At 42.2% G+C, this 12,895-nt stretch overlaps 1 protein-coding gene across 1 annotated transcript in view; it reads left to right on the top strand.

The window, feature by feature from the left end:
- Positions 1–12,895, top strand: part of naaladl2 (N-acetylated alpha-linked acidic dipeptidase like 2) — a gene marked incomplete at its 3' end in the record, with an annotated part of 492,390 nt that overhangs the window by 445,373 nt on the left and 34,122 nt on the right. Inside the window, exon 14 of the mRNA XM_083911485.1 lies at positions 7,995–8,193. Within this exon, the coding sequence (XP_083767611.1) occupies positions 7,995–8,193 (199 nt within the window). The remainder of the gene's footprint in view (positions 1–7,994; positions 8,194–12,895) is intronic.

The following is a 12,895-nucleotide window of genomic DNA, read 5'->3' as shown; positions in this document are numbered from 1 at the left end:
CTACTGAAGCCTCCTCTTATTTGCTTGTAGTTGCTGTAATATTTATCACAGGAGCAAAGAAGTAAGGTAGGTATACTCTGCATACGGAGGTCGAAGTGGTGGATGGGTCAAACAAACAGTAATTTCATTCTGATTGGCACTAATCTTTTGCAGTGTATTTGCATAGAGAGGCTAACTTCACAACCAGTGAGTAGGAATTATTACAGTAATCAATAAATCTTTCATAGTACAAATGGCATGTGAGTATTTCATTAAAGCAGACTTAAAAAAGCAAAATCTCTTCGTTGGGGAAGTATTTTATGGTAGGCCTAATTACAAGAAAGGAACTGTCAGAGCCATTGTCAAATAAGTCAACATGGTTGCTTTGAATTGAAAGAATTTGAAATATGGATTTGCATTTCTGCACGCATTTGCTTCACTAAATTTAGAACATGGCAACAGTGAACACATACACATCCTATTTAGAACATGCTTACCCCAGTATGCATTAGGAACATGGAAACTAGTAAGCTGCTCCTCGTTTGTTGATTATAAATATGTGCTATAACTAATTAATAATGTGTCTAATTTGAATTTCAGAAGTAGAGCTGGATGGTTGTTTGCTTGTAACGAGCCATTTGTAATGGTTTCCCCACTGTATGTTTGAAATTTTGAAATTTTGAAATTACAGAAGTTCCATAAGCATAAAGCAGGGAAACACCAATATGAACTTTTAAAGCATTTACAACAATGTGCTAATCAACACATGTATCAGTTGAAAAACATCATTAAACTCCACTTTATTGCAGGGACGCAGATGAGATTTTTTAACTGGGGGGGACAAGGTGTCAGCAAATTATTTTAAGTTATTTTTGTGTCATTCGGGCTTTAACTAGTGCTCAAGTAAATACTTTTGTAATAGCCTATGGGCCAATGGTTTGCACAAAAAAGCTATTGGAGAATTCTTATTTGAAATCATGGATGAACAACAAAGAACATTGTTAAACAAAGGCCGACCTGATCAACATAACCATGTATGAGGAAACTGTTATTTGACTGGAATGCCAATAATCCACAAAAACGTCATGGCCTATGCAAAATATGTGCAATCATTTCGATGACACCTCTTGCACTTTATTTGAGAAAAAATTCCCTGGGTAATTACCATGTTTTTTCCTATTCTATATCAAAATACCAATTAACCCAAAAAGATATAGAAGCAGGTTTACTAATTGTGCATCTTTGTATTAATTGCCTTATACATCTATCATTAGTTTTATACTCAAAAAAAGGATGTGAGTTTCCGTAGAAAGCTCTGGTAGAGAGGTTTTCTGGATTGTATCTCTGATTGCAGATAAAAGTAGAATTTTAATACCTAAAGGAACTGCATCAAAGACAAAGAAGGAAGCACAGGAATGTTATTCTCTGATAAAAATATATGTTGAAATGAAATTTCATAATCAGGTTGGATTAGTTAAATATCTTTTTAACCACTCAATTTTAAAAGTGGAATGAAGAGTATGAAAGTCTAAAACACTGAATCCACCATTGCTTAGTTTGTTAATCATGATAGCCCCCCACCGTCCCCCAGTAGGTGGCAAATGCACCGATGTGCCCCTCTTGCTTTTGGGCCAAGTAGTCGAAGAAGAAGGAAAAGAAGAAAATGGGCAGAACTTTATGAAGTTCAAAAGGTTCAAAATCCGCTGTCCTTAAAGGAATACAAAGACCACAGAACCTTGCGCCACCATCTGGATAGATCGGGAAAATGCCAAAGGGTGGAATACCAGGCCATGCAGACCTTAGTAAGGTCTGTTTAGAACTGTGTGTTCATCCCCAAGACTTGTACAAATCTGTGGACTGCCAATGTGGAAGTTTTAGTATATCGTTATAGTAAATGTGGACTATAACCTCTGCTTAGCTGTGGGAGCAGGAATTAGGCATGTGAGTCACAGTGACTCTGTTTATAAAACAGAACCAAGCTTTTTACAGCTTTCTACAGATTTACATAAATGTGACAAACAATAATATGTTTATTTCTACAGTATGTTTGTGAACACAGACATAAGTCATAAATCCCCCGTTTTAAACATCTGGCCCTGGTCTCATTCCCAAAACAGAGGAGTGGGACAGTATGTTCAAATGTTTCACTTTCTTCTGCTGTATGCTGCTGTAAATGTAATGAGAAAAGAAAAGCAACAGACATACATACATTAACATAATACCATAAAGTTTAAGTGAAGACAAATAAGGTTATAAGAGACCATTATATTGCATTTTCTATTGTTTGAACTAGTCACAGAAGTAAATTGCAGTTTATGGCATTCTAAATGTGCTTAATAGAATAAGGAGTTTTTGTTTTCAACATATCTTGGCTTTTTTAAATTTGAGCCAGGATTCTTTAAAGTGAGTTTTCATTTTGCCAGGAGTTCGTACCCAGTGGCAGACAGTGACAGCAAGGCTTATAGAGAACCAAACCAAACCAATTAGTGGTGTCTTTATTATATAACCGTTACATTGTGAAAATGTATCAGTATAGCAGAATGAGAATCAATTAAACCTCCAAGATGACAACATTCATAAATGTTGGTGAACTAAAAAATAAAAAATATATCCCATGTAATAAAGCATAGCCCTGAAGCTCTTGTCTTCCTCTCTCTTCTATCTGCCACTGTTATCACAAAGGGCCAAGTCTCAACTGTATACCCAAATACAAATACACTCACACACACCCCCCTATGTCAAGAGATGTGATGGATTACAACAATCAAACAATATTTCATGAGTCCCAGCTGGCTAAGAAGAGCCAGAGCCATTTAAATTTGTAGGAGAGACGAGATCTTTGTCTATTTTTGTCCCCACTGTCTTCTCTTCTCCTTTCAGATGAGTCACACTCTGTTCCCAACCTGCTGTGACGCAGATCTGTTGACTAAGACCAGCATGTTACATGTTATTTGTTCATAGTCCTTTTTTGATTGAAATACAAACTAATCCTAAACCTGTTTGCACGTTCTACTGATGTGACCTCAGTCAAGTCCTCAAAGTCAAACAAACTATAGGAAGAAAGCCCTTTATGAATAAATCCCTGACACATTTATAAGCATAACCATTTACACTTATTGGTAGTTGCTAGTTCTTTCTCTTCATTTTCTCTTCTCTTTTATTTCTATGTTTCTCCTAATAAATGTGACGTTTGTCTGCCACCTTTTTATGTAAAAGCAATACTTTCATTCTGTACCCCTCAAAACGCCCCATGTGTTTTGTTATTTTTTAAATATAGATTTGAATAAAGATTCTACATATTCAACCTTTAATATTGACAAATCTGCAAAACCACCTGTGATGTTATTCCTCCATTCAATGGGCATTATCAGGCTGTTACATACATAAATCGTCTCTCTGTGACAGTGGAATGATGGCCCTGCTTCCACATATGAGCAAACCATCAGCCTCTGATAGCTCATTTTTTACCTTCATGTATGCTCTGATGTTTGGTGGTACATTTCCACTGTATTCTGGCCATCCACTTCTTACGAATTTGATGACAGACTACAGCTCGCTGTCAGCTGCAGTGGCCATTTTGATGCTTTCCATCCTGCTTGGAGATGCTGGGATGCCATGTACCATCGGAACTACATAACACATAATCAGTCTCTTCTTTAGTTTGAGATTTGGGCTTCGGGACAAGACATCAGCGATGAGGAGAGTTTTCCCTGACATAAATACAGCAGCTGGTTTGTACCTCATAAGCCGCATTAGGAGACGCTGACATCTCAAGGGAACATAATCGAGGCTCTGGCTGTTGATGAGCGGCACCAATGGCTTATGGTCAGTCTCAAGCCTGAATTCATCTAGGCCACACAAATACTTATCAAACTTTTCACAAGCCTACACGCCAGCCAGGCACTCCTTTCCTCCTCTATCTGGGAATAGCGTGTTTCAGCTTCTGAGAGACGTCTGGAGCAGTAGGCTACTGGCTTCAACTCTTCTCGGTGGAGCTGAAGCAGCACAGCTCCTAGTCCGTAACTACTGGCGTCTGCAGATACAGCTGTAGGCCTTGTGACGTCATAAAAGGAGAGAACAGGTGCTTTGGTCAGCATTCTATTAATGTCCTCAAAAACTGACTGCTGTGAGTGTCCCCAGGTCCAGATGTTCTTGCTCTTTAGCAGCTCATACAACGGCGGTCCCACCGCTGTAAGGACTGGGATGAACCTCCCCAGGTAATTCACTATGCTGAGGACTCTTTTTAGCTCCTGCACATTTGCAGGTGGTGGTAGCTGGTGTATGGCCTCCACTTTGTCAGGGTCCAGTGTGACCCCTAACTGGTCGGTTAGATGACCCAGGAAGCGTAGCTGGCTCTGCCTAAGGGAGCATTTCGCCTTGTTGAGTTTCAACCCTGCCAACACAACAAGCTGCAGCACCTTCTCCAGTCAGGGATCATGTTGCTCCATGGAGGTCATCCATGAGGACAGCCACGCCTTCCAGTCTAGGATCTCCAGCATCTTCCACTGGAAGACATCTGGTGCCAAAAGGTAATCTTTTGATACAGTATCTGCCAAATGGTATTATGAACGTTGTCAGCTTGCAATTGTCTGGATGTAGAGGGATCTGCCAGAATCCACTGGCATCATCAAGGGAAGAAAACACAGTGGCACTGTTCAGCTTGGCTGTTTTTTTGTCTAAGGTGGGTAGGAGATAGCATTCTCTTTTGATTGACTTATTAAGTTTTGTCAGGTCAAAGCAGATTCGGGCTGTGCCTGTGTTCTTCTTCAGGACTGGTACCATGGGAGCGCACCATTCAGTAGGTTGTGTCACCCGCTCGATGACACAATCCTTCTCCATCCTCTGTATTTCAACTTCCACCTTCTGTAACATGGGAAAGGGCACACAGCGTGCAGTGTGCACAGCATATGGTACAGCATCATCTCTTAACTGGATGTTAGCTGGTTAAGTTTTCTGAGTACCATGCTCACTGTGGGTTAGATGGCTGGCTCATCTACTCGCCTCACCAGGTTTATCCTTACAGACAGGGCCCAGCTGAGGAGATTGCTGACTCTAAGCCCACGCACTACGTGGGCTGTGAATGAACAATCTTTTCCTTTGTGACTGGCTGTTGCATTAAAGCGACCCAGACACAGCAGCTCACCTCCGAGGCTGTCCAGAGGAATGTCAGGTGGGTCCAGTGTTCTCTCAGGGGTGAGTGTCTGAAATGTGTCCTCATTTATGACATTGACATGAGCTCCTGTGTCAATCTTAAATTCTACTGAAGAGGAATTAACTTCTAGTTGCACAGTCCACTGTTCACTTTTCTCATTAGCATCACACACTGAACCCAGAAAATAAGGTCTGCTCTGCTCTCTCAATCTCTGTGACCTCATTAACTAACCTCCTGCAACATACTTTGGACAAGTGTTGCCTTGTTGTCAGTGTTGGGGTTTCCAGTTCATGCTTTCATGTTTTAACTGAACCTCCTGTACTGATCCCGCAGTGTTTCCTTGCAGACTCACTTGTGCCTCAACCTCCTCTGACTGTCTGACGATCTGTATTGCGTGCGTCAGCGTCAGGTGTTCCATCAGCTGCAGGCTGCGGGAGAGCTCTTTATCCATAATCCCGACAACGATGTCATGGATATTTTCCTCTCGAGATGCTGCAAACTCACAGTGCTGTGAGAGATCATAGAGGGCTCTGATGAAACATTCTGCCTTCTCACCCGGCCGTTGGACCCGTTGGTAAAAAACATGCCCGTTTGTGGATAATATTCATCCTCGGAAAAAAGTACCCTTAACGGGTACTTCTCCATAAGGATGACAAAGTCATTGCGGTCCTCCTCTTGAGCAAACATGAATGGCTAGAAAATGATTTCTGCCTCGTTGCCCATGGCATAAATCAGGCCACTCACTTGTACTTGTCCCTCGTCTTTGTGAAGTTTTGTTGCGATTCTGTATCGCTCGTTGCTTACACTCGGGCCACTCCTTCGGCTTGTCAAATGTAAAGTTTTGCAGAGGGTTAGACTTAGCCATTTCTTTTGCTCTTGCTGTCTGAATTTATCTCTTGGTTGTTCGTTAAACTACAGTGACACCATGTAAAATGATCAAGGGTCGGCTTGATCCGTTTATATTTACTTTAATGACGGCACAAACATCTAAACAAACCGGCATAAGAAAAACGTCCTAATAAACGTTCCTAACCAAGGCAACAATACATTAACTGATGTGCGTTCCAGTGTTACAGTTACAATGTTACTCTGGCAACATTGGTTCCATTATATACACTATATACAGTATGACACCAGATGCTGTCAGTAACAGTAGTAGCAAAGGGACAACACTGTTCATTTGAATGAGCCTATATATATTTAATTTACCGTCCTTCAATTGATAAATAATCATTTAGTCTATAGACTTCACAGCACCACCTATGTGTGACAGTACCTAAAGATTATTTCTTGACCTGCAATACTGCAAACAGTGACATTTTTGTGTTCATGTACTGTAAAAGCGTCCATTTCTGACTAACTGAATGTAAACCATTAAGATCTTAACACTTGAACACAAGCCTTTCAGCTTCTCCAACACTGGCCCATTGGATCCAGCCAGAATTCATGTAACAGAGCCAAGAGTACAGGCCAATTAACTGTAAATGCAAGGTAGTTGATTTGCAGTGCCAAATGTGCTGTAAAACAAGCCAGCTTCGTGTTGAAGGGCTAATTAGTGTAGGTACTTGTAGTGTGCATGCATTCAATGATATTTTGAAGATGTGGTCCATGATGGACAGGTCAGGGATGGAGGGAGGCTGATATATAATTACTATTATGTTGAGATACTCCAAAGTAATCCTGTAAAAAAGGACAATTAACACACTGAGCTGATACCGAGATGCCAAACAAATGACCAGCAGCATCTCAGCATGTGCCGTGTCTTCTGCCTGAATTCTCAGCGTGTGAGAAGAGCATGTTGAGGCTAATTAAAAGTGTATGGCAGTGAAGTCTGTCAGATTTAATGATTTCATGATGTATTTCATGATACTTCCCGTGTCCAATTATTATCTTATCCTGGCAGGGTTACAGTGGGCGATAGGCAGGGTATATTCTGGACAAGGCACAAGCCTATCACAGGGCTTAAATACTTCTCATGTGCCCTTGGCTATTCCATTCCATCAAGTTCTGTTATTTTTTCACTGCAAAGTAAGATTAAATTATGCTCCATAGGAAAGGAAAGTGGTCTAATGGCAGCAGACTCTCTTTGACAAATTGGGTTACTTTTCTTTTACACAAATATGTGTCATTGATCCCATTTACACTTGGTTTTAGCATACAATCTGTGTCTGGATATGTGATCTGGATAATGATATCTAATTATGATTCTTTGCACTTTCACCTCATATTGAACTATGCAATAGAAACGGTCTGCTAGTGCACATCAACATTGGTGTTTTTGCTTAGTGTGATGTAATTTCTTGGAGTATATTCAGTTGCTTTATACCCTAAAGCCAAAAGGTTATATAAGGCATTAAACCATATTAATTGATAAAATACTTAACACTGTGTTTATAGATTAAAAAAGGAAAAAATCGGACTCATGAAGAAACAATGTTTGCATGTGTTCACGAATAAAAAACACACAGACTGATCAATGATTACAAAGAATCCTGTCTTCCTCTAAACTTGTCTAGGTAGGAAAAAAAATACTGATTTTACATTTTTATTGCTCAACATTATTGCTCATCACACCATATTATGCATCTTTGTGAGGTGGGCCTGGATACAGCCAGTCCTTAAATACTCTCTAAGGCATAAAAAGCCTGTTGCACATGTTTTCTTGAGACTGGCACAGAGATTTTGTAAGATGTCCTTTCCTTGCAAGTTGACTACATGTGTTCAGTTCTTTTATCCAGTGCTTGCATAGTTAATTCCACTACTATTTCTGGAACAGACATTTACATACTTTAGAGTTCTGTTCTTTTTATTCATGTATTGTTTCTGTTGCTTTATCTTCTCCCTGTACCTTTTATGTGTCTAGACAAGAGTGTGGTCACTCAGCCCATGCTGTCTTCAGCCTCCTCCCTCAGAGACCACGCAGCTTTCTTCCAGTCAGAAACAATGCGGCCGGCAAATGACCCTAAAGAGCGTGACCCCTCCCACGTGCGCATGCTGAATGATGTTCTCCGTGACCTGGAGAAGAGCTTCATCATCCCACAGACACCGCCTGGAGTGTACAGGTAGGAGACAAGCTACTGTCTTGCGAGTTGCAACCCAGAATGCACACACAAAAATATGTTTGTGTTATAAACTCAAGACCTCAAAATCTTGAATATAGTTGAATTTAGTATTTGACATCTTGAAGTCACCTCGAGCATTGTGTTGCTTGATATTCGGTTGAGTTCAGTTGAGTTTAGTTTATTCACAAACAGTTAAAATAAAAGTACAATCATAGGACATAATGAAGATATGCAAACCAGGTAACCCTGGTAAGCTATTTGAAGCTTGTGTATAGGGGCCCAGACATGAGCAGATAATAGCACATTATAAATACTAACACATTGTTTGGATAAAGAAGAACATGTATTACAATAATATTTACAACCTACAAAGTAAGTGGTCTCAAGCATTTATTCCATCAGTCTAAGCATTGGTTAAATAGATAAATTACAATAAATATAAATATATCAAGTGAGAATAACAGAAAAAATAAAATAAAAGAATTTCAGATTCACTATCCTCAAAGCAATTTCAGTCAAAAACAACTGGACTGGTTGTTTGTCTAGGAAGACGTTTCACCTCTCATCCAAGAGGCTTCATCAGTTCATGTACGCATCTGACCAGGCTGGGACTGGTCCAACTAACTGGTGTGGAGATCCAGGTATTTAACCTCTCACAAGGCCGATGATGTCACTGAAACCCTTTGTGCTCCAAATACCCACGCCCGTCGTTAGAACGACAGTCGTTGGGGTCACACGGGGCCATGTGTGAACAGTTGTCCTTTGAGGTTAGATTGTTGAATCTCCTGGGAAGGGATGAAAGGGCAGCATTGTAAATTGGAGATAAGTGGTGTCTCAGGCCTCCTCCTCTGTTTAGCGATGGTTTTTCCACTTTTACATAGATGGCTTCTTTAACTCCTCTTTCAAACCATCTGTCCTCTCTGTCCAAGATTTGGACATTGCTGTTATCAGGAGGAGTGGGCTTTCTCCTTGAGGTGTAAGTGGACAGCGGAGTCCAGGCCTGAGGAGTTAGCTCTCCTGTGTTGGGCCATGCGTTTATGCAGTGGTTGTTTTGTTTCTCCAATGTAAAGATCTTTGCATTCCTCGTTGCATTGGACAGCATAAACCAGGTTGCTTTTGTGGTGGTGTGGTGTTCTGTCCTTCGGATGTACTAGTCTCTGTCTGATTGTGTTACCAGGTTTGAAATACACAGGGATGCAGTGTTTGTTGAAGATCCTCCTGAGTTTCTCAGATACCCCAGCCACATATGGGATGACTATGTTGTTTCTCCTGTTATCTTTTTCTAACTCAACCAATTTGGTTTTCTTTCTGGAGGCAGCTGCCGTTTTAACAAAGGTCCAGCTGGGGTAGCCACAAGTTGTGAGGGCGCCTCAAACACTGCATCCCTGTGTATTTCAAACCTGGTAACACACTAAGGCAGAGACTAGTACATCCGAAGGACAGAACACCACACCACCACAAAAGCAACCTGGTTTATGCTGTCCAATGCAACGAGGAATGCAAAGATCTTTACATTTGAGAAACAAAACAACCACTGCATAAACGCATGACCCAACACAGGAGAGCTAACTCCTCAGGCCTGGACTCCGCTGTCCACTTACACCTCAAGGAGAAAGCCCACTCCTTTGATGACAGCAATGTCCAAATCTTGGACAGAGAGGACAGATGGTTTGAAAGAGGAGTAAAAGAAGCCATCTATGTAAAAGTGGAAAAACCATCGCTAAACAGAGGAGGAGGCCTGAGACACCACTTATCTCCAATTTACAATGCTGCCCTTTCATCCCTTCCCAGGAGATTCAACAATCTAACCTCAAAGGACAACTGTTCACACATGGCCCCGTGTGACCCCAACGACTGTCGTTCAGACTCAATAGAGCACTAACGAAGTCGAAACCAGCTGCCCACCAACGACTGTCACTCTAACGACGGGCGTGGGCTTTGGAGCACAAAGGGTTTCAGTGACATCATCGGTCTTGTGAGAGGTTAAATACCTGGATCTCCACACCAGTTAGTTGGACCAGTCCCAGCCTGGTCAGATGCGTACATGAACTGATGAAGCCTCTTGGATAAGAGGTGAAACGTCTTCCTAGACAAACAACCAGTCCAGTTGTTTTTGACTGAAATTGCTTTGAGGATAACTATGACCTGGACGAATGAGAACATTCACAGGCTTCAAATTCACTAGTTTAGAAGTCCCCAGCCATCTAAGGCTCTCTTTTTAAAGCAGACAAAGACATTTTTATAGTGTTATCGACCTCATTCCATAGCTGTGGACCTCTGCCGACCACACTAAAGACCACACTACATTTTAGTTTTTTACCCTTTATAAGATACTTTTTCCTTGTATTATATGTATGCCAAGGAGACTAGTTTGGAATGAGGTCACAGTCTGTCGTTGAGCATATTTACAACACAATACATTATACAGGCCTTGTGAAATATATTACATTCAGCAAGCTCCAAAAGACTAGCCGTGGAAATGAGGGTCAGTGGGAGCATTTATCTTTGACCATAATATAGCAAATATAACTTTCTTCTGTAAAAATTGTAATTTGGTTGAATTAATTTGATAACTAGGAAAATTTTGCACCATAGAGATAACAGGGAGATGGAATCACCTGCTAGGCATTGCTGCCGGTCGCACCTCCTCTGGTGCCTGTGGGTCAGCTGGAGGTTCATCAGCCAGGAACCACCAATCACCAACGTTTCGCTCCTTTAATCCTGGAACGTCTCCTGGTGGCGGAGCAGTGACAGAGACATCTCCCTGCCACCTCCTGCAGCTGATAGGTGTTCCCGCTGCGGCTGTTGTTGGGGTTAGTTGTTTGTTCCCCAGCGCCTGTCCTTTCTCCTTAACCAGAGCCAAAAGCTTCCTTTTTCAGCCTCCTCTGCCAGCTCCTTGGTCGCCTTCTTCGTCGCATCCCTCGGAAGGCGTGTGGTTGACTGCCCCACATAGCCTCAGCATCCAACTTCCACTGGATAAATGGTGGTCTTCCAGCCAGCCGACCCCCTCCTCCGCTGGCACCGTGAGCTCAATGAGGAGCATGGATTTTGCATTAGAGAACCACGCCACTATGTCCGGGCAGAGCGATATAGCAGTGATCTTGACCGGGAAGTGAAGCTGCATGTCGAGGTTGACTCTCATGTTCCACTTGTGGTTAGGGGAGAATGGCCTAGGTGTTTCTTTTGGCCTGGTGTCTCTTCTCCCTCCACCTTGACGGTGAAGCTGTGGTTCTCCGCAGGTGGTGGCCCGCTGCTGCCCTGTAGACGGCCCTCCAACACCTCTGCTAGCTTCCTCAGGACCTGGTCATGGCGCCACCTGTAGCGTCCCTGGGAGAGTGCGATCTTACAGCCTGACAAGATGTGCTGGAGGTTTGCATTAGGGAGTGTGCAGCATTCCTCGCTCCCAAACCACTAGTGAAGGTTCTGAGGACAGGGAAGTGTGTCATATGTTGCATGAATAAGGAAACTAAGCCTTGCCTGTGGGATCTTCCAAAGGTCTGTCCAACTGATGTTTCTGTTGATGACTCCTTCCCAGGTTGTCCAGCTTTCTTGTTAGCCCTGTGACACGGCCTTGATCTTATAGCACTCTTCCTTCAACCTTGTCATCTCTGACACCACCATCTCCTTGTGGTTGGCCTTGGACCGGAACAGTGGTGCTTCTACCCACCCTAGGCCTGCCCTTCCTGCCTGGACTCTGCCGACAATCTCTTGATGTTGCAGGCGACCGATGGCTCTGTTGACCTCCGTTTGGATATTCCACTTCCGGCCTGTCGGAATCTTGATGTTTGCATTCCTTACAGCCTGGTCGATGGACTCTCTTAACTCAAGAACAAGCCTGGTCTTTTCCTGCTTGTAGCCCAAACTGATGGATTGGAGCGGAAGTTGGAGGATGTTCCTTCCGAACAGGCCCGTTTCAGAGAGACATCGTGGCAGCCCCAACCACTTTCTGAGGAATGAGTTGGCCTTTCCATCCATCTTACTTGTGGCACAAAGTGAGTGTCGAGTGACTGATGTAGGAATAATGTGAGGCCGTGTTTCTGTTGTCAACAGTTCCTTTCTATGTCATTTTTGAATTCAATTAGTCTCATTTTCCATTCAAAGTTAGCAGTAAAAATATCTTAAATCTGAGTTAACCTTGCAGGCAACCTGAACAACATTCATCTCAGAAAGTTTGGCCACTTTTGACACATTAATCAAGTGGACTCCATCTTTCCACCGTTAGGTCAGTCGGTCCTTGTGCCTCCCTTTTCACTTGGTTCTGTTATTTGTACAGTCTCACTCTCCTGAGATTCATGGCCCTTTAGATAGATAGATAGATAGATAGATAGATAGATGGATAGATAGATAGATAGATAACTTCATTTATCCCCGAGGGGAAATTAGGTCATCGTAGCAGCGGTACAAAGCAATCAGAAGTACTAAAAATAAGATACAATATAAAATACAAAATATGAACAACATAAAAGTACAGTATCGCAGATAAACACTATATTACAATATACTGTGTGGATTTTAATGTGCAAGAAAGAGAAAGGTGCATTTCAGTGATAGGTCACTTCGAGTAGTGTGAGTTTATTTCCTGAGCGTTGCTCAGCGTTGCTGCGTAGCGTTGTACAGTCTGATTGCAGCAGGTAGGAATGATTTCCTGTGCCGTTCTTTAAGGCAGCGAGGTTGGATGAGTCTGCTGCTGAAGCTGCTCTGA

Source organism: Echiichthys vipera (assembly GCF_963691815.1).
Source record: "Echiichthys vipera genome assembly, chromosome: 3".
In the NCBI taxonomy this organism is placed as follows: Eukaryota; Metazoa; Chordata; class Actinopteri; order Perciformes; family Trachinidae; genus Echiichthys; species Echiichthys vipera.
The sequence above is the reverse complement of the archived record's forward strand: the minus strand, read 5'-3'. Positions and strand labels throughout refer to the sequence as shown.